This window comes from Oculina patagonica, chromosome 7 (assembly GCF_052425735.1).
Source record: "Oculina patagonica isolate OP01 chromosome 7, crgOcupat, whole genome shotgun sequence".
NCBI classification, from domain to species: domain Eukaryota; kingdom Metazoa; phylum Cnidaria; class Anthozoa; order Scleractinia; family Oculinidae; genus Oculina; species Oculina patagonica.
The window spans coordinates 27,631,726-27,652,611 of NC_135764.1; the positions used below are offsets into that span (position 1 = coordinate 27,631,726).

The 20,886-nt window shown below is 39.8% G+C and overlaps 1 protein-coding gene across 1 annotated transcript; it reads right to left on the reverse strand.

Annotated features, from left to right (window-relative positions):
* Nucleotides 1-2,171: 2,171 nt before the first annotated feature.
* Nucleotides 2,172-20,807, reverse strand: LOC144660578 (FYVE and coiled-coil domain-containing protein 1-like). The gene is made up of 19 exons (XM_078521230.1): nucleotides 20,660-20,807; nucleotides 18,965-19,084; nucleotides 17,876-17,976; nucleotides 17,492-17,598; nucleotides 15,919-16,062; nucleotides 14,839-14,917; nucleotides 13,136-14,287; nucleotides 10,887-11,023; nucleotides 10,412-10,484; nucleotides 9,541-10,077; nucleotides 8,894-9,055; nucleotides 7,564-7,802; nucleotides 6,963-7,101; nucleotides 6,124-6,197; nucleotides 5,063-5,259; nucleotides 4,177-4,637; nucleotides 3,431-3,490; nucleotides 2,853-2,962; nucleotides 2,172-2,337 (listed from the first exon to the last, which is right to left on the reverse strand). Exons 1-19 carry the CDS (start codon nucleotides 20,706-20,708, stop codon nucleotides 2,256-2,258), a joined length of 4,023 nt encoding a protein of 1,340 aa, XP_078377356.1. The 5' UTR covers nucleotides 20,709-20,807; the 3' UTR covers nucleotides 2,172-2,255.
* Nucleotides 20,808-20,886: the final 79 nt, after the last annotated feature.

The following is a 20,886-nucleotide window of genomic DNA, read 5'->3' on the forward strand; positions in this document are numbered from 1 at the left end:
CGCACACTTGAAATATGGCCTACTGGAAATAAGATCCAGTCCAAACTTTGTTGTAAAGAATCTTATTTTTTTATTTATCCGCTGGTAGGATGAGATTGCACATGCGTGAATGTAACAGAAAGTTGTTGCTCGGGACCAATCGCCTCCAGGGATGGAGGGAAGCTAAGAAGGAGGAAGTAAGCCATTTTTTTTGTTGGAATCTAACTATCCCCTACTTATGTCGAAAAGGAAAACGTCAGGTTGCATATGCCAGATAGTTCCCTTTTCGGCCCTTACTAGGTAGTGGTCCCTTCCATGGATCTATCACTAAACGTTTCCAGAAGTTAAGTATATAAACCAAAACGTGCAAGTTAAGAATCAGGTAGACCTGGTTATTTCAGTTAGGTGATCCTATCACACTAGGTAACGCGATTTTCACTTTATTCTGTCACGCAAGTTTAAAGACGACTAAATAAAACCTTCATGAAACAATGGTTTAGAATAGACTTCAAACATCACTTGATGTTTGTGGGAGGACAGCAATAAGCCAGACGTATACATGGTACTTAAAAAATCTTATTTGTCTGTTATGTTACCAGGGGCGTAGCCAGCCTTTTAAAGAGGTTAGGCCGGGCCAACCACTTTTAAAAGGGTTTTGGGCATGGGTCCACTGGGAAACGTTTGGGGGAGATCAAGGCACTTCCTCAATTCCAACATTTCAAAACAAGGAATTGGGCTAATGTCTGGTCGTTCGTTAATTGTTGAGACGATGGAAAGGCATCTCAATAAACACAATAAAACGCGACAAATGGCTCCGAAAACGAATCCAAAAACGGGAACTTTTTTTTTTATTTAATTTAAAAAAAAAAAAACAAAAAAAGCCCCCCCCCGTTAATAAACGCACTTTTCGTTAACAGCTAATACCGTTGCGCGTTTGCCTGTTACCTGGCGAACCCAGAAGGCTCAACAGTTTGCACTTGCTAGATGAGCATTTTTCTGTTGTACATTTTAAAGTGCGAGTAGGCCGAAAAAATTGTAGGCCCGGGCCCAAGGGTCTATAAGCTACAACCATCGTCAGAAGTGGGCACGATTACCAAATTAATTCCTTCTCTCCCCCCTCCCCTTCTCAATGTTGAGCTCCCGAATATATTGCACAGACAATCCTTAGCCACAATAGGTCCATGAAAGGGGGAGGGGGGCAAAATGTTTGTATGCACCATTGAGAAAGTTTAAGCGTCAAGTATCCGCATTTCTTATCTTCTTGCGTAAGCGTCCAACTACTCTGACTAGGGTTGTAGCTGTGCCTCTGGTTACAGAATGAATACTTATTTCTTTTACATTAATTTTATACTTCGTATGTGTGTAGTAGCAGGCCCTTCAACTGAAGACACGATTTAACTACCACACCATTTTACTGTTGTGGGGTGTCAATTACAATATATTCCTAGCTTATATGCCTAAAGTATATAATTTATATGACCTTATTTCCAAAACCTAATATTACGTTGCTGCTCGCATCGCGTTTGACAATCTGAAGATTTTGTTAAAAATGGAAACCTTACAGCACAACAACGTTCAACAACCATATATCACCTAACGAGTTAAGATATAATTTAAGCAAATTTAATTTAAATTAATAGACATTTTTAAGCATGTTAATTTACACTAGCAGTATAAAGTTGTGTATATAATATAATTTACTCTATAAAAGATATCCATCCGAAAATATTTTTTCTAACTTCTAGAAAATGGTCTGTTTTTTTTCGACATTAGGTGACTAAACATTTCAGTCTATAAAACTACCCCGCGACAAAGTGTAAAACGTAAATGAAAGAAGAATTAATGAAAAACGAGTAATCTAGATAAGGGAAAAATTCCAAAAGAGAGATCTTAAACGATCCTTGCTACACTTAACCCCATTTACAATAGCCAATGCGTTTAGTTACACGCAAGTTATCCTGGACTCTCTCTTCTCGCGCCTGGGTTCAACCCCTATAAAGGGCGCGCGGAAGAGAGAGTTCAGGGACTGGACTAAAAACTAGACTGATGTAAATGGTAGAAAGCGCGGGAAAGTGCATGGCATGCACTTTACTTCTGATTGGCTGAAACACGGTGCACGCACTTTCTGAACCAATCACATGCAGAGTTAGGGCTTTTCTTTCGGTTTTTGTTTTTTTTTTTTTTAACTTAGAGACGCACCACCTCAAAGTCGTTGGAGATCACTCTTTTTGATGTAAAATAAAATAAAATATAAACGATTTATATTCCATTTTTTTCTACGTTTCAGGGTCGTCATCTTCGCCGTCACAGTCTTTTCGTTTTACCTGCACAATGCAGAATAAACGCTTCGACGTAAACCTGGGAATACGAAATAAAATAAAATCAAACAAAACAAAACAAAACAAAACAAAACAAAACAAAACGAAACGAAATAAAAGTTAGGACCGGAAACTACCACTTTTAGTACAGATCAAAACTGTTGAACAGTGACATTTTTGTCCCCCTCTCCCCAGTGGCCTATTGGTTGGCGTGCTGGACTCCGGATCGAGCGGTGCGGGTTTGAGCTCTGGCCGGGGCACTGCGTCGTGTTTTTGGGCAAGACACTTAGTGCCTCTCGTCAGATTCACCCAGGTGTACCGAATTTACTGCTGGGGGGGACCCTGCGATGGACTGACATTCCTTTCACGGGGGAGTAGAAATACTCGTAGCCGCTTAACGTTATAGGCTTTTCCTTTAACCTACCCCCACGCTTACAAAAAAGATTCATAAAAACGCCTAACTAGTAAGTGCCATGCCAGCTGGCTAATATTAATATTCATGTTAGCATCTGGTTGTTTTGTTCCGTCGCTACTAAAATTAGTAAGATTATTTACCTTGAGAATGTGTTATCAAAAACAAGCAGGTACACTCCGGGCGATACGTCTTGTATTTCACCCTTGATCGACTGGAGCTGCGAATTGCACTGGGATAACGGTACAACAGTCTGAACGCAACAAAAGGCAATAACATCATTGTCAAATATAATAAAATTTTAACGCAACAAAAAGCATAATAATAATAATAATCATCATCATCATCTTTAAAAAGAACGAAAAATATATCCAAGACAACGACAGTATTGTCTGTAACGCAACGGAATGCAATAATATTTTCATATACAGCGAAAGATATATACCAATACAGCCAGACAATGAAAACTAAAAGCAATGAAAGGCAACGCGTTTTCATCAAGGAAACAGCTTCTAGCTGATGTCTATTGTTTGAGCTTTTTAGTCTTGCGGTCTATAAATATTCTCTTATGTTACAGTTATTTAATCAGCATGGTTTTCACTTTGGTTGAGAAATTTCCTTTGATACTGAAGAAAAGTAGACAGTTTGCGGTTCTGTGGCGACGAAATAAATGAACACAATTAAACCGCGAACTGACCGGACAGTTATAAAACTCTCTTACCTCGCACTCGCTGTCTTTTTTTGTCTCCGAAAGCTTGAACGCAACTCCGAAACGTATGCTCTGCAACACGAAAAAAGCGATCAGTAGAAAAATCGTTAATTTATAAATAGTTCACCACCCCAACCCCCATCTCCCATTTCTGCAAGTGTAAACACCTTCCCGGGCACTGCGTATGAAATCAGCGTTCATTACTTCTCAGGTAGATACAACTTCGTTCCTAATACCTGAGCCACTTTTATTGGTTCATTGCTGGCCGGTAGGGGAGGGAACCAAACTGATGTAAACATGGGGTTTATTGTAAAATTGTTTTTGGGGGTTAACCCAGCCCTTATTAATTAAAAAGTAGTATAGTTACCCGAAAGAAAGATGTTACTGAAGTAAATAAACGCAGCAAAAGTAGGAATGATCGAAAAAACAGAGAGAAAAAAAGAGAGAGAGCTGAAAATACGACCCCAACTCCCCTTTCCCCTCCCCAAGTCTGTCCTTTCTCTTACCATCAGCAAGCTTGTTACCTCACTCACTTCGCCAGCATTTTGAGTTTCGAAATGAAAAACAGGGAACTAAAGAACAGCTAATCTCGTCGATCTACTCACCTTCTTCTCAAGACAGTGACGCCCTGGGAGTCCCCACCAAAACCTGAATCAAGTGACGTTTTCCGGGGGGTACGTTCACGCTTCGCCAGCACTTAGAGTTTCGAAAGAAAAAACAAGGAACTAAGGAATAGCTAATCTCGTCGAACTAATCACCTTCTTTTCAGTTGTAAACTTCCAAGACAGTGACGCCCTGGGAGTTCCAATCAGCACCTGAATCAAGTGACGCTTTCCCGGGGGTACGGTCACGTGCCAAAACTGGCCCGGTTCCTCGTTCACCATGGGTATGGCCAAATCCTCCCTGCTGTCAGTTTCACTGACCACAACTTTAGCTTCTGGTTGTTCGCACGCATCGTCGTCGCCTTCGTCTACAATTTCATATCCTTCGTCATCATCGTCTTCTGACGAGTCGGGAGCCGCTGGTTTTTCTATTGGCTTCTTTGCTGCTTCCTTTGACTCAGTCTTTTTCGCAGATTTCAGCGTGGTGTATTTGTGACTGTCCTCACTGGCAACGCTCTGGCTTCGTTGCTTGTCATTGCTTTTCTTTCTGTCTGGCTTTTTAGGGGTGGAGGTGGATTGGGGCGGGTCCAGGAAATCGGCGTTTGAGGTACTGGGACCTGGGTGAATTGTCACGAACAAAACAATAAGAATCACGCAAAGTCATAAAAATAAACTGCAGTGCACTGTAGGTTGTGTTTAGTGCACTGTGCTACTTCAATTTTAACGAACTTGATTTACCGTTGTTTTGCTTAATCACGCCGATAACTTTAGTACAATATATTAATCCTTATCTAAGAGAAAAACAACTTTAAGTAGCACCGACCACTCTGTCAGCTGCGTCAGGTTTGTAAGCTTTGTACTCAAAATGCTACACTTAAAATTGCGATTTAAAGATGCAAGGACAGTGTTTGAAGCAAGAACGTCGTTCTTCCACCAAACTAAGTTCGCAGATCAAATATTAAAACTGAAGAAATGTATAATCAGGAAAAGGAAGTTTCATTTCCATGATGAAGCGTAGGACTAAAAGCGTTCCGTTACATACCAGGTTGAGGGTCAGCGGGACCATCACCAGCGTCCAGGCCTCCTATGTCACTTTCATCCCGGACGCTCAGCACGCTTCCGGTGCGCTCACTGACATCTGATTTAGCATCGTCTTCCGTTTCCGGTGCACTACCTACTAACTGTGCCTTGAGTCGCTTATCAGAATTTAAACAATGACTGCAAACCCGACGGAGTTTTCTAAACAGGAAGGAATTTTGGCAGAGAATCAGTTGTGACGAACTGGGCACAACGAGCTGGGGCTGATGGCACGTTAACTAAACAAATTGAAAACTAAACAGTAGTAAATGGGAATCAAGCAAGTAATGATCTTCAGGTTAGAATACTTTGATAGGCTGTATTTTCGTTTTTTTTTTTACTTATTTAATATTATACAGTTGAACCACGCCATTTCGAACTCTCAGGGGAAGCAAAACTGAATACATCAAGAAATCAGGAGGTTCGAGACAGCCGATAGCATGCAAATGACTGAAAAGCAAATGTATTTGAGTTTGAGATAGCGAAGTTTAACTGTATTAATTTTCCTTTCTACTTTAAAGGATTTCAAGAAATTGGAACCGTAAAATGCTAACCTCGAGTTTCAAATTTATTCTATATTGTTATGCATTTTTAGCCCTGCCACCAAAAGCCGTCCTCCCGTCTTAATGGATCTTTGACAATTGTCAAGTACCATACAGAAAATGAACTTTCAAGAAAAATGAACTCTCTCCTGATCACAGGCTACTACAATACAGACACCTCCATGATACGGAAACTAAGCTCTGCACCTTTGGTGTCCGTATTAAAAAGGGGGTTCGACCGTACTATTCTACTTACTCAAACTTCAATTAAACCTCTCCATCTCAAACTTGCAAGGGAAGCGAAAAGTAGTTACAGTTCTAAAGTGACGAATTCTAGATAGCAATAGTATATGAATGAAAAAGCAATTCATTCAATGAAAATTGATTTGAGTTGGAGAGTGGAAAGTTCGACACAGGCGAGTTCAAGATAACAAGGTTCAATGTCAGTACTGTTGCTGGTTTCCTGTAAAACAGATGACAATACCTGCTGTGTGGAGTTTGAAGCCAGTTATTTGAACAGTTGTGACAGAAGATGCGCCCACATATTCTGCAATGATGCTGGGAAAATTAAAACAAAAAACATTCAATAAAACACTTCTCGGTTTACTGTATCATTGTACGTGGAAAATGTTTGAAAAGTCTTCAGACATGCGATACTTTTCACCCAATTAATACATAACGCGAGTACTCAATAGTTCTTCTAAATGAGCATGACGTCATCAGCATACATCACATTGCATAGAAACATGACGTAAACTGACTAATGGTGAAATGATGACGTCACGGTCTGACAAACTGAAAGATAGATTCTGCACGATGCATAGGGTGTAAATTATTTTTTCTTTTTCTTTGCAATTCGCGATACCAACGCAATGCACGAAGAGACTTGTAGGTGTACGTACGGTTGGGCTGCTTGTCTATGGCACTCATTTATACACCAGGGCCCGGTTGCATAAAAATACTTAAGATTACGTGAGATTTTCTGCAGTCATTCCCTGTGCTCTGAGGGGTTTTCTCCCGTGCCTATAAGTATAAATCGGGAGAAATTGTAATAAAGAACACTGGAAAAACCAAAACGCTTTGAAAACATTCACCGGAACGCAGAGAGCTGTTGCAGAAAATCGCCCGTAATCTTAAGTATTTTTATGCAACCGGGCCCTTGCTCCGGCGAAGAATGCAGTGGATACCATAACTTGTTTTGTCAACACTTATCCACCGGATAGTGATTTATCTTGTGCATAGCGTTATCCACCCTTTGAACAAATGGGCCCTGGGTGTAGAGAGGCACTGTGAGAGTGAAGTGTATTGCCAAAGAACACAAACCTTTCTCAAGAGGAAAGAGAACTCGGCCTTACAGCCGAGGCAGTGAGATACTTCACCGTCATCCATCCATCTGTCGTCAGCTTTCACCTTGATCTCATGCTCCATGTCATCGGCTTTTTTCCATAGCTCAGCTTTTTCTCTGAAAAGAACAATAAACTATTAATCCAAGCCAGAGACGGTAAATGCATTACGAATATAACAAAACTTGCAGTAACTCACGAAAGTTCCTCAACGCTCAGTTGCACGCTTCCCGCGTTTAGCAGTGGTTGTACGTTTCTGCGTGGTTGCATGTTTTCCCGCGCTTGGCGGCGGCTGCACGTTTCCCGTGCTTGGCGGCGGTTGAACGTTTCCCGCGTCTAGCGGCAGTTGCTTGTCTTCCTGCGTTTTGCGGTGGCTGCATGTTTTCCCGCGCTTGGCGACAGTTTCCTGTTTTTCCGTGCTTGACGGCTGTTGCACGTTTTTGTCACAAGTCTAATTGGTTGTGTTAGCTTTGAATCGCCAGATGAAATTACTTCAATTCTTTTACTGCAGTTATTTGAAAGCCGCGCTTGACCTACTTACAAAAGAAAACAGATCGTACGAAGTTTTGTTCTCACCATACCTCGTTACTTCAACCAGCCTGTTTTTCAATTCCTCCATGTCTGCCTTGACCTGAGCTATTTTTGCCTCATACTGTTCACTGCTCGCGCCTTTTTCCTCCTCGACGTCGTCAACTTTTTTTTTCAGTTCTCGCTGCCTAGAGCGTTCTTCCTCCAACTGTTTCGCTGTCAGCAGAAGCTCGTTTTCCAATGTGCGCATTTTGAGCTTGTTCTCGTCAAATCCGCTCTTGTATTGTTGTACCTGTAAGAAATAAAATCATAAAAATAAGATCACGCGAAAGACGGGGCAAATTTTCAAATGATGAACTGAAAATAAACGCGATTTTTGATGTCTCTAAACATATTTTGGCTGCTGTACCACTCTTCTGAAAGCAGGAATAAACTGAAAATATTGCAGATAACATTTCTTTAAGGCTTTTAAATTGTAAAAGACTGAAACAAGTGTACAGGAAAGAGGTTATTGTTTCCTAGTTTCTATACGTGCATGTTCGGGCAGTGTCAAGAAATTGAAATGAAATTAGGGCTTGGAATAAACGCTCACGAAAAATAACGCGACTTAAATATTATGAACGCGAATTTTGAGAATTCTCGTTAATTTCCTATGGAGGTTAAAGGATTTTTTATGATAGGTTCAAATGTGACAAATCTCCCGCGAGCTGCAAGGAATAGTTTTGTCGAATAGTGAGATATGTATGGACTTAAAGGATGGTATATTTCAAGCTTGGAGAAGCACATTGGGAATGATGGTTTTTAGTCGGTGATACAAGCTACTCGGAAAAAAATTCCGCGTTCTTCCAACAACAGTTGAACGTACGACCTTCTGCACACCAGTTAGATGCTCTACTATTGACCTACAGAAAACTCGTGGGTGCTATGCCATATATAGCCAGCGTAGCTTGGCGTTCGTGCCTTCCGCCGTCGCTTTGCTCGCGCGCGCGATTTCTCTCTCCCCCCCCCTAGCACCCCAACGCCCCACTATGCCATATACAGTCAACTCTCTCCTTGCGGACACTCGCTATTACGGACAAAATCCAGATCCCCGACGAAAGAGGTCTGACTGGAAATGACTCCCGCTATTACGGAATCTCGCCATAACGGACACTAAACGATGCCCCGAGCGTGTCCGATATATCGAGAGTTGACTTCAACTAGGTTCAAATGTGACAAACATCCCGCTTATTGCTAGGAATTATTTTTGTCAATTAATGAGAAGAAATAATGGTTTTTTTTTTTTTGGGGGGGCTCTAATAATGGTTTATGTACGTTAAGTTTGCTAAAAATAGAACTACTTTATCCAGACAGAACGCGCCATATTTCTATTCATTAACTAACCTCACTTCGTAGATGCTTTATTTCTGACACGTATTTGTGCTTGTCGTGTTGTAAAGTATCATTTCGTTCTTTTAACCGAGTCTCCAGGTCCGTAATTAACTCCTGTTGTTCTGAAAGGCGATCTTTGACACTGTTATACTCTTGGATTTGGTCTGACAAACTCTAGGAAAATACAAAATGAAAATAATGACAAACAAATAATGGATTTATCGCATTTCCAAATTGGTACTAAAAACAGTTTCTCTTCAATGCCAGAATGTCATAGATTCACATTAAAGGCGCTTTGTCATGGATTTTAACAGACTTTTGAACAGGGAAAATTTATATTTGTGTCGTAGGAAGCCTACAAATAACGGACCATTTTTATTAAAAATTGCGCTATATACAGAGCACTGAAACTGTTAACAAGTGTGGATTGAAACTTGAAAAATCAGGGCTAAACTTTTCAAGTTTCTCCGCGCGTCTTCTGAAAAAAACTTTTTAAAGCCGAATTTTTTTTTCTATCCACAAATTAAGGTTATATCTATCTTAGACGTTCAAAGATACTGTCTTTTATGGGTTAACCTGCCACGCTATTTCAGAACAGTTTAGACCAAAAATCTGCGAAATCCTTGTGACGTAGCCCCTTTCAGGCCTCTTTTCCTTACCTTAAGTTCTGTTTCATATTTTATTGTCTCAGAGCTAAGCTGAAACTTAAGCGCCGCGATCTCTTGATCCATCATGCACCGCAGGCTCTCAAGCTGCTCTTGCGCCTTCACCTGGCCCTGTTCCGCGCGAATCCTCGCCTCATTGGCTGCTTCTAGCTGTTGCCTAGCAACATCCAACTCGTGATCCAGGCCGATCCTTTCGTCTTGACATGAAGACATTTTCTCTTCTAAATTTTTCAATTGGCCATCCAGGTCTTTCTTTTCGGCATCGATAGTTTGCAGCGTGTCTGTAATGCTTGCCAAATCGGATTCTAGTTTGTGTTTGGACTGCACGGTTTCTTCAAGCTGCACTTTCAGAGCCGTGAGTTCGTCGTGCGCGCTTGATCTTAGTTTCTGCTCCTCGTCTTGAAGTCCCTTCAGCTGTGACAGTTCATCCAAAGCCTTGCACTTTTCTTCAACAACTAACGATATATCAGACTTAAGTGTCTGCTCCGATTTCTCAAGAAGCGCAAGTTTGTTATCTGCTTCCATTTTCTCCTGCAACGACACAAGGTATAAAAATGCTAGTTATTTCAAAGCTTAAAAGCAGATATCATCGTTGACCTGAGGATTCGATTCAGGGTGTCCTTTGCTAAGTTAAAGTACATTCACATATCAGCCTAGTAAAATGGCCCAGCTCTCAACGAGTCTTTTGTAGCTCAGTTGGTTAGAGCGCCCAGCCGGTATCTCAATCTGGGAGGCCATGGGTTCGATTCCCGTCGGGGACTCAGAATTTTTCTTTGTCCCATGCTCGTGTCATGTTAACATCTTACATTTATTATTTCATACCGAGCTAAAAATTTACCATCTTTATTAGTTGCTACATTCATACCTTTTCAAGGACTCCTTTTTCCTCATTAATGAATTCGATTCTTCTTCGTGAGCTGTCAACTTCTTCATTCAAACTGCAAAATTTTTTAAACATTACGACAGTCTAATACACAATATTAGGCAACAGGCATTAGAATATTACGTTTAACAATTATTCCATGAGCGCGCGTTGGATATGAGATACTGAGTAGATAGCCAACGAGACGCGTATTGCCAAGTTGGCTATAACGATCTCATATCCAACAAGCGCGAGTGGAATAATTGTTTTATTAAAAACGCCCAAAAAATTACAATATTTGAGCTCCCCGGCTGTCCTCGTGGACGCGTACACTTACCATTTGTATGGTCCATGGTATATGAGCTCATATACCATTGCCTGTTAACCAATCAAAACTCAGGAATTTCAATATACCATTGCTAGTATTTAATAAAGTTATGCATCATTTAAATCTAACACGCCACTCATGCACACTTACGTTGTAATTTCAATCGTTTTCTTTTCAATGTTTCCCTTTAGTTTAGCCATATGCTCCTCTAATTGTTCCTTCTGAGTACTCTTCTCGTGAAGTTGATTATGAAGGCATGACATCTCTGCTACAAGATGCTTGGCTTGCTGAAATAACACATTAAGCCGTCACGATTATTGCGATTTTCAAACCTCAAGGATTGTGAAAAATTTCTCAAACGTCAAAAATTTCTCACTCCCACCCCCCACGCAGCCTTTGTGTTGCCTTTCACCTCCCCTCTCCCTCCACTTGTACTCATGCAGCTCGTGTTATGTTAGCTTTTCAATAACGCAATGGGGGAGGCATGAACAATGTACTTACGTTTTCTCTTAAAATTATTGCGGCTTTGTCCCTACCACTAATTCTAAGATAACATCTTAAAACCAAATCTTTGCTTAATCCCAAATGCTCATTAAGGTCCGGTAATACGGGCAACATTTTTGTTCAACTTGTCTCGCAACATTGTTGCACTGCAAGTTGAACGAGTTGGTGCCCGTATTACTACCGCGCGCTCAACTTGTCTCGCAACAAATTTCGGTGTTGCAAGTTGAAAAAAGTTGTTCAACTTGCAGTGCAACAATGTTGCGAGACAAGTTGAACAAAAATGTTTCCCGTATTACCGGACCTTTAGACTCAATAAGTTGACAGCATCATTCCACACGGACTTCATTTCAAATATTTAAGAGCCTAAAGACGTATGGAAACCTACAAATAATGGTCCAGTTTTGTTAAGATAAGATAAGATAAGATAAGATAAGATAAGATAAGATAAGATAAGATAAGATAAGATAAGATAAGATAAGATAAGATAAGATAAGATAAGATAAGATAAGATAAGATAAGATAAGATAAGATAAGATAAGATAAGATAAGATAAGAAACTTTATTTAAGTGTCAAACCTTATAGCCTGGAAAAATAATACCATACTAATTAGGGGACACTGCTAAAAACTAAAAGCTACACTAATACTAAATATAAATACAATAAAAATATATATAAGTCATATAAAAATGTTATTATAATCTATGATATAAAAAAAAATGTTAAAATCTTAATAATAATAATAATAATAATAATAATAATAATAATAATAATAATAATAATAATAAATAATAATAATAATAATGACTTGACTTGAGAGGCACTATGTGCAGCATAGAATGCATCCCTTACAGCCGTTGTCCATCAAGCGAGCAAATTACTATGCCAGTGTACTGAAGCTATAAACAAGTGATAAAGTCAACTCTCTCTAAAAAGAACACCGTAGGGACCGGCTCCAACTGTCCATTTTAGAAAGGTGTCCGCCCTATAGGGAGTTTAGTTACAGTAAAATGACTGAAAACGGTAGGGATGTGACCAATACAAGGTGTCCGTCTTAAAGGGGTGTCCGTTAGGAGAGAGTTGACTGTATTATCGTGATGCCATCAGGAACTTTAGATCTCAACTTGAAAAAGTCAGCCTGACTTTTTCAATTTCTGCCCTAGCTTGTGTCCTGGAAAAACAGCTAAAAACTAATAAAGGCTCCTCTCTTCCTTAACAACAATTTACTTTATATCTTCGATTTGATGTTCCTTTTTCGTGTAAGAGAGAGAGAGTCCTTCGTCAATTTAAAGGGACTGTGTCACGGCCGAGTTTAGCCAGCGAACAGGCTTTCCAGAGATTTTCGGAAAGCGCTGCGACGAGGTGCGAAGCGCGCCGGCCGAGCACTCCCCAGAAAGCCTGTTCGCAGGCTAGGCCGAGTTAAGTTTATAATACTCGCCATGAAACTTAAATATGTTTGCAAACAAATTACTTCTGTTGATCTAAATGACAAAACCATAGCTTCATTGCAACCAAATGTGTCTCCCGGGCGTTATAATTTAAAGTTGCAAGCCAGCACGATAAACTTTCAAACTGTTTAGCAGAACAATATTTAAACAACCCGTATCGCAATCCGTTTCAATCTTTGTCGCTTTTGGCAATCTGTACTTTCTTTTGTATTTGGTGTGTTATTGAAATGTCCCTTCACTGTTTTAACAGGTTGTTTTTTATATTTCAACTAATTTGATGGACATTTCTCCTGCCTAAATTTGGTTAAAATCCGTGATACAGTCCCAATAAGTAATTTTTACTGAAAAGCAGAAAAATGCCTGTGTCAATGTATAACCTTTAACGGTAACGAAAGCATAAACACGGCATGTCGTGCATTTTGAAAGTGAACGAGACCTTTTTTTATTACCTTTAAAATAACTTTGCTGGAATCCTTCGCAACATGGTGGCCATCTTGAACATCTTCATCTTTGGGACTATCTTGATCTTGAACGAGAAGTTGAAAAGTTTCGTTCAATTCTGACATAAATGTTTCTTGTGTTCGTTCCTGAGAGCTTAGCTGCGTTTTGAGGTCTTGAATAACATTTTGTGATTCACTGCAGGCGTTTTCCAACTCCTCTATTTTCGCATTTGCGTTTGTTAGTTTATTTGTTAAGTCTCTGTTTTGCTGTTGAATCTCGACGATGTTCGTTTCTAGCCTTCTGTTTTCAGCACTTTGATTTTGCAAGCCTTGTTCCCTATCCATCAACCTACTCTTCAATTCAGACTCCAATTCTTCAAAAGAACCGAATACCATGCCATTCAACTTTTCAAACGATTCTTGCACTCTCTCTAAAACAACTTCTTTCGCTTTCAGCTCTCCTTGCAGCTCCGCGACTCTCTTGTTAGACTCCGTTCCGGCCAATTCAAGCTTGTTACACTTTTCTTTAAATTCTGACAGCTTCGTTTCTAATTCTCCACCCAATTCATCTTTGCGTTTAAGCCGTTCTTTTAATTGCTCGCATTCAGAAGTCAATTCGCTCTGTTTTCTCTCAGAAGCCGTAATTTGTCTTTCAAGTTCGATGGCGGACCTCTGTGCCTCGTGTGACGAGCTCACAGACAACTTGACTTCTTCTTTAAGTTTCTCAATTTCTGCTTCTCTTTCACTAAGTGCCTTTTCGGCTGTAGTAAGCTTCACGAACAGTTCTTTAACTTTTGCATTCATTTCTTCCGAGACACCTTTTGTCAAATTAGTGTATCGTTCATTTAGCTGTTTAATTTTAAGCTCGTAATCTTGACTCGCAAACTTTCGATCGTCGTGCGCTCTATTCGCTTCGCTACAAGCTTTAGATAGCTGAGTTTCCATCTCAGCTTTCCATTTTAAAATTCGCTGGTGAAGATGCGAGATTTCCAGTGTCATATCGGTGATAGTAGGAGTTTCCACTGTTGAATCAGAGATGCTCACATTATCTAAACCGCCTTCTAAGTGTTCTGTTTTTCCGAGAGAATTTTCCTTCACAAAAGTCGCTTTAAGGGCGGAGACTTCTGATGCAAGAGCAATCAGAGGATCTGGTCTTTCATTCTACAATAGACACCAAATAAGAAACATGTAAGACAAAAAGCATTCACATAAAATATCAAACTTCTGCGTCCCAGTTTAAACTAAATCATTTCTAACAACACCAAACATTAACAACAAATTTCGAATTTCCACTAATTTCCACTGAATCGCTTAAGGATATTTTTACAAAATAGCTACACGTGAAATTTTACGTATAGTTACCGGTAATAGTTACATAGTTCTTGTGAACTTTCAAATTCATTTTATCGGACTCTGATTTATAAGAAATTGTTGTTGGTGTTATCACGGATAATATCCTACATCTTTAGCTTTTGAAAAGGGTGGAAAGTAATTATAACGTAACAGGATTAATTTTTTTCTGACTGGTACTCGACCTTTGTCCAACTAAAATTAATATAATTACTCAATTTCCTGATGGATTCTGTCTTAAATACATCACCATGCATTTCTTGTGGACAGTATTCAGTCTGTTAAATGTATCTACATGCACAGTCTCTGACTGTGTAAATTTCAATAGACCTGTTTTTTCGACTGAATAAAGCATCTCTTACCCTTAGATCGACACTGGTCATGCTACTGATACTGCTTCTTCGACCAGACACAGAACCTTGACCATCCACAAAGGATCTCCTGAAAAAGCAAAATTCAACCATGTTAGGGTGTGAAGTAAAACTTAAGGATGAGATGCACGGGGGGGGGGGGGGGGTGTGGCGTGGGGGACTCAAAGAAGTTTTATATGGGGAGGCTCCGCCTCGAGCTCTGACCCCTTACCCTTTTATATACCATTTTTGACAAAAATTGTACCCCTTTGGTATACCTTTTACTGACAAAGGATACCCCTTTCATATACCTAAAAGTCATGGCATAGACTTAGAACAGGACGCTTTCTTGTCATTTTCACGTAGCGCTTAATAAATTACAATAATACAGCCGTACATTGCGTCTGCTCAAAATATTTTAATTAAAGGCCCTTTTAAATACCAAAATGACAGATTTCCATACCCTTTCGTATACAAAAACGTGTGAAATCCCTACCCTTTCATATACCTTAAGCCTAAAAAAGGTACCCCTTTTGGGCGGAGCCTCCCCGTATAGGCCATTATAGGGAGTACCCCCCCCCCCCCGGGAGATGCACCAAATTGTACATCTTACAAAAGATTAAACCACAGCTTAAGAAGGCACAGCTGGCTGTTGCTATCAGTTAGCTCACCACATTAAGCACCAAACCACAGACACCAGGCCAGGTGTATACATTAGCCTCCTCATTTCAGAGTCTTGTGGAGAGGGGGGTGGGGGGGGGGGTGAGTAAAAATACTGCTTCTTGATTGATTCCACAAAAAAAACAAGGATAAGCTCTGATGGTAACAGACATTATGCCAGATGCAGACATTGTTTTGCCATCTAGCCTAGTAAGCTTGCATTGTGTGCAATAAGAGCTAGATTTGGTAGCATATAGGTCCACAATTCGTGTGCAGAGGTTGATAAACAAGTATTATGATGCATGCAAAGAGCTAGATGATCAAATTGTTGGCTCGCAATTCGTACAGAGTGTGATGATCAATCATCATAGAACTGCAATGAGTGCAAAAACGTACTAAAGTAATTATGTACACTGTTATATGTAACTATACCTTGAAAATGCTGGCCATGATATGTCAAGTTCATGTCCACTGCAAGGAAGATCAAACTCAAGGTCGTTCAAGTCATACAGTTTGTTAATCAAGGCGGTTGACAGGGAGGGGTGGCACAGAATTGCCTCAGGACCATAATATGCACTGAAACAGAAGTAACAATTCCAAAACTTTTATTAATCTTTCTGTTAATCACCTCATTGATAAACCTTTTCAAAGGACCATAATACCAGTATGACTAATAGATGTGTGTGCATTATATACTTCACCTAATTAATAATCCCTTTAAAGCAAAGCAGAAAAGAGCTCATATATTTAATCTTTTCAGGTTCTTAACATATCTAGCAAAGGAAAGGGTGGGGTGCACAACCTTTTACTCAGGAAGGAAATGTGATTCCTGTTAAGGAATTTGTCCACTAAAATATTGGAAAGTTAACAACATGAGGCAAGAACTGGGAGAAGCAATGTAATTACCGTATTTATTCAATTAAATGGTGTGACGTTAATTAAATTTTTCATAATTCGAGGGTGGTGTTTATTAATCTTTCTGCCCTTATGTGCAGTGTTAATTCATGGGCGGCGTTTATTCGATGGAGGAGTTTAATAGAATGAATACTGTACCTGAAATAAAATAATGCTGCACTTGCAGCGACAGGGTGTAGCATGTTGGTCTCTTGATTGGGATATTTGAGTTTATAATATGACCTGTGTGTCTTGTACTGTTCGACTTCTGGAACAAGACACCACTCTCACGGTACCCCCGGGGGGGGGGGGCTCACCCAAAATGCCTATATGGGTATGTGCCGCCCAACAGGGTTGTGATTTCGGGCTCCCGATCAAGAACGGGGTATTCATTTTAGAAACAATTTCTAGAATGGGGTATGGCATTTCAAACATAGAAAATTAGCAGCCAAAACAGGGTGTTAAAGAACTGATCTTTTTCTAGAACAGGTTATCATTTTGAATGAAAATTCTTTTTTAAGCAGGGTTCCACTTTGGAGACCTGGGCGGCACATACCCACCCAAAATATATCTGAGTACCCCCCTACCAGGGGTCTACCCGGTGTCTCAACAGGTTTTCAGAGATTGCGAATTTTGCAAACTGACATAATGTTTAATACCATTATTAATAACAGTTCAGCACTGGTGAGATGTGACAGACAGGCTTGGAGCAAACTTAAAATCATTGTGTTCTCACACTGCTGGTAATTTGTATAACAAAATTTATACCATGCCATAGAAAATACAGCCAATCAGAATACAGGAAAGCCGTTGTATATTCGACGGTATTCAATCCAACCTTCCCATAGTGCGCTGCGTCTGTACTCTAGACGAAATTTAGTAAGCGTATTTTCTATGGCATGTTATAAAATAGTTACACAACACTTTCTCGTGGTATACTATGGAATATCCCACTTGTCACTTGTATTTTCTTGGCATACACACTCGCCTAAAGGCTCGTGTGTATACCGAGAAAATACAAGTGACTCGTGGGATATTCCATAGTATACCACTCGAAAGCATTGCATAACTAGTTTATATTTTACAAAAAATTAATGTCAACTTTGCCTACCTCAACTGTTTTCTCATGACCAAGCATCTCTGAATTGCATCTGCCAGTGACTTTTTCACCAGCGAGTAGCGAATGAAAGCTCTTCCTTTGCCTTGAGATGTTTTGAGCTAAAGGTGAAACAACGACCAATTGGAAATTTGAAAGCCAAGGATTTGCCAGAAGTTGGAAACATTCTTATCCCTCTATCAAACTATTAACTTCAATTTGTGATGTGGCATTTATGTGTCATGTATGGTACATGTAAAGTGTTGATCAGTTAATAACTGCAGCTTGCTGTTGATCTTTGTGTGCTTTGTTACTCAAAGCTTTCGTTTTCTAAATTTGTTATATATCCAACCACTTTACTTTTTATAATAAATAGGAAATATCTATTATATACTGTACCTGGGGTATGGCATGTACAACTTTCACTCCATCATCCTTAGGAATGCACTCACTAATAAAATTCCAGTAGTCTTTTCTCACCCCAAGAAGAGAGTACTTTTCTAAGGAAAAAAGGACACCAGATATAAAATTGTTTCTAATAATAGTCTTTTCTAATAGAGCAATTTTACTTCAACCGTGAAATTGTTTCTACTCAAATAGACACTATTAAACACTAATTTCATTGTTTCCTTTTGTTTAGTTTTGACTATTTAGCATTAATTGATAGATTTTGTTTCACGGTTGAAGTAAAATCGCTCTAACATTGTGTATCAAAACACAGCACTTGAAAAAATGGAAGTAATGTCTGAGAAAGTACTCATCCAGTGCATTAGTGACATTAGTAGCAACTCTTGTTTAACAAGCTTGTAAATGGTCTTCTCAGTAGTATAGCAGTAGCTACTGACCTTTTTGGGGGGGAGGGGGAGGGATCAAAGAGGCATTATTCCCGTTCCTTGTTTTATTGTTCTCTCAAAGTTTAGCGAGTCATTCACGTGAGACGTTGCAAGAGCTGCTACTCAACCCGTACCCCGGGGGGGGGGGGGGGGGTACTCAAAAAAGTTTTATACGGGGAGGCTCCGCCCCAAGTTCTAACCCCTTACCCTTTTATATACCATTTTTGACAGAAATTGTACCCCTTTCGTATACCTTTAACTGAAAAAGGAACCCCTTTCATATACCTAAGAGACATGGCGTGGACTTAAAATAGGACGTTTTCTTGTCACTTTTATGTAGCGCTTAATAAATTAAAATAATACAGCCATAAATTGCGTCTCGTTGAAATATTTTAATTAAAGGCCCTTTTAAATAGCCAAATGACAGATTTCCATACCCTTTCATATACTTAAACTCGTGAAATCCCTACCCTTTTATATACCTGAAGCCTGAAAAAGGTACCCCTTTCGGGCGGAGCCTCCCCGTATAGGCCATTATAGGGAGTACCCCCCCCCCCCCCCGGGACCCATACTGTGAATCAAACAGGGCATTTCACACAAATCTGTGTCCACCTGCTCAGCATAATTTGCCATTTACTATGATCAAGGTACCTACCCTTCTGCTCATGTCTCAACACTGTCTCAAGCTTGACACAGAACTTATGAAGAGTTGTTTCATCGTCTGTCACTGGTAACTGTGATGACTGGTAGGTGTTCCTTAATTCTGATATGTAAACTAGATGTAATGAGGAAAAAAGGGGTACATTAGACATACTTATGAGTAACTTGGATGACAAGCTCTACAGCCCTACCCCCACCCCCCCACCCCCTCCACACCTGCCAACCCAGAGCAATAATGCATAATTTTACAAGTGATTAGCACGCACCCAGTTAAGAAAATGGCTGCTTTTTCTATACGGTTTGGCTCACAAGAGAGATAAATCTTATGGGGTATATTCAAGGTCTTCCTGCTCCTAAACGAATACCGGGACCCCCCCCCCCCCTTTTTTATTTCAAAAATAAAGTTCTCATAGGTTTGAGCGAAAATCTACTGTCAGTTCTATTTCGGTGGATTGACCTTAAGGCTGTCTAGTCTAAATCTCTTGTGCCAAGAAAACCTATTTAAGGCTCGGATGCTCTACCACTGAGCTACAGGAGGCTTGTGGGAGCTAGGCCATATAACTAGGTTCAAATATTTATACTAAACTTCTGGCACACTGCTAGGAATAGTTTATTTTTCCTGAAGAGTAATTAATCCTCTGGACAAATAAACAACGAAGGATTTTGTGTTGTCAATGAATTCACCTTCAACTGAGCAATGATCATTCTCGTCCCCAGAGCTGCTTGTCCCTCTTAGCCGGCTGAGCCTGGGGCACAAGGAACAAGTGGCTCTGGGGACACATGATTTGATTGGCTAGATCTTTAACAAAGGCAATTTAAATTTGGCAAATCAAATCAACCGTTTAAAAATCCCTTTGACGGAAGGGATTTTACTACGGTTGTTTTGATTGGCTAAATTTAATTTTCTTTGTTAAAATTCTAGCGAATCTAATCATAAATTATTGTGTCCCCAGAGTCACTTGTCACTCATGCCCCAGGCTCAGCTGGCTGAGAGGGACAAGCGGCTCTGGGGACAAGAAAGGATCTGATACACCCACAACCATTTTAAATACAGTTTTCAGTCCACATTTTATAAAGCAGGAAACTGCTGTGTTATAACCTTTTAAAACATAAGCTTCAGCCAGTCACACATGACGCAGCTTTATTTATTTTGCAACTGTTTAATCTGTCAAATCCTGTAGCAGGCAAGAAGAGTTTCATTGTAAGGCATGACCACAACACATGATCGATGAGTCAATTGGGCACCAGTAATGGTTAAATTTATCAATTTCCAGTGAGCTCAATCTGTATGACCGGTGATTTACCAGTGATAACTGTGTATAGTTCAGATCGAATAGGGCATGTTTTTTAATACAATACAACTTCCCATAAAATAACAGCTTCCCAAGTCAAGTGCTAAATAATGCATGCATCGGTCAGATATAACAAGATAAAGCTTACTACGTTCAGAATTTCGAACCAAATGCAACATTAAAATCACCTCAATAATTTATTTCACGAGCATTCCATGGCACAAATGAACCTATGAGCATAATAATTAAATTTGTGGCTTTTGGTAAATGTTAAATATTTGCCACATTTGCATGGATTAAGGTGCGATAATGTGATATTCTGTCACTGATTCATTCAATGGTGTTTTGATAATGGATCACGCAACGATTGTTGTGTACAATGATATTAAAGAACCTACCCACTATATCGCCTATCAGTTTAGCTGGATCAATTATAAATGCCTCCATCGCTTCAGTTCATCCCTGCGATTTCTTTTCAAACGATTGCTTCATACGAGGAAACTATTAAAAGTTAAAAGTTGTTCAAAGTCCGCCATCTTTGATGCCGTGAGGAAGTCACATGCGACGCGCACGAACAGTCGAAGACTGGGTTCTAAGGGTTTATTTTCTTCCCAGATTGCATTGC

Bases quoted from the DNA above. Each gene is read 5' to 3' on its own strand.
- LOC144660578 (XM_078521230.1), bottom strand. From the start codon at position 20,708: ATGGAGGCATTTATAATTGATCCAGCTAAACTGATAGGCGATATAGTG. The intron at 7,102-7,563 runs GTATGGTGAGAA...TGTTCTTTTCAG, and splicing joins AGGCTGGTTGAAGTAACGAG to AGAAAAAGCTGAGCTATGGA. The intron at 4,638-5,062 runs GTATGTAACGGA...CAATTCACCCAG, and splicing joins TCCCGCTGACCCTCAACCTG to GTCCCAGTACCTCAAACGCC.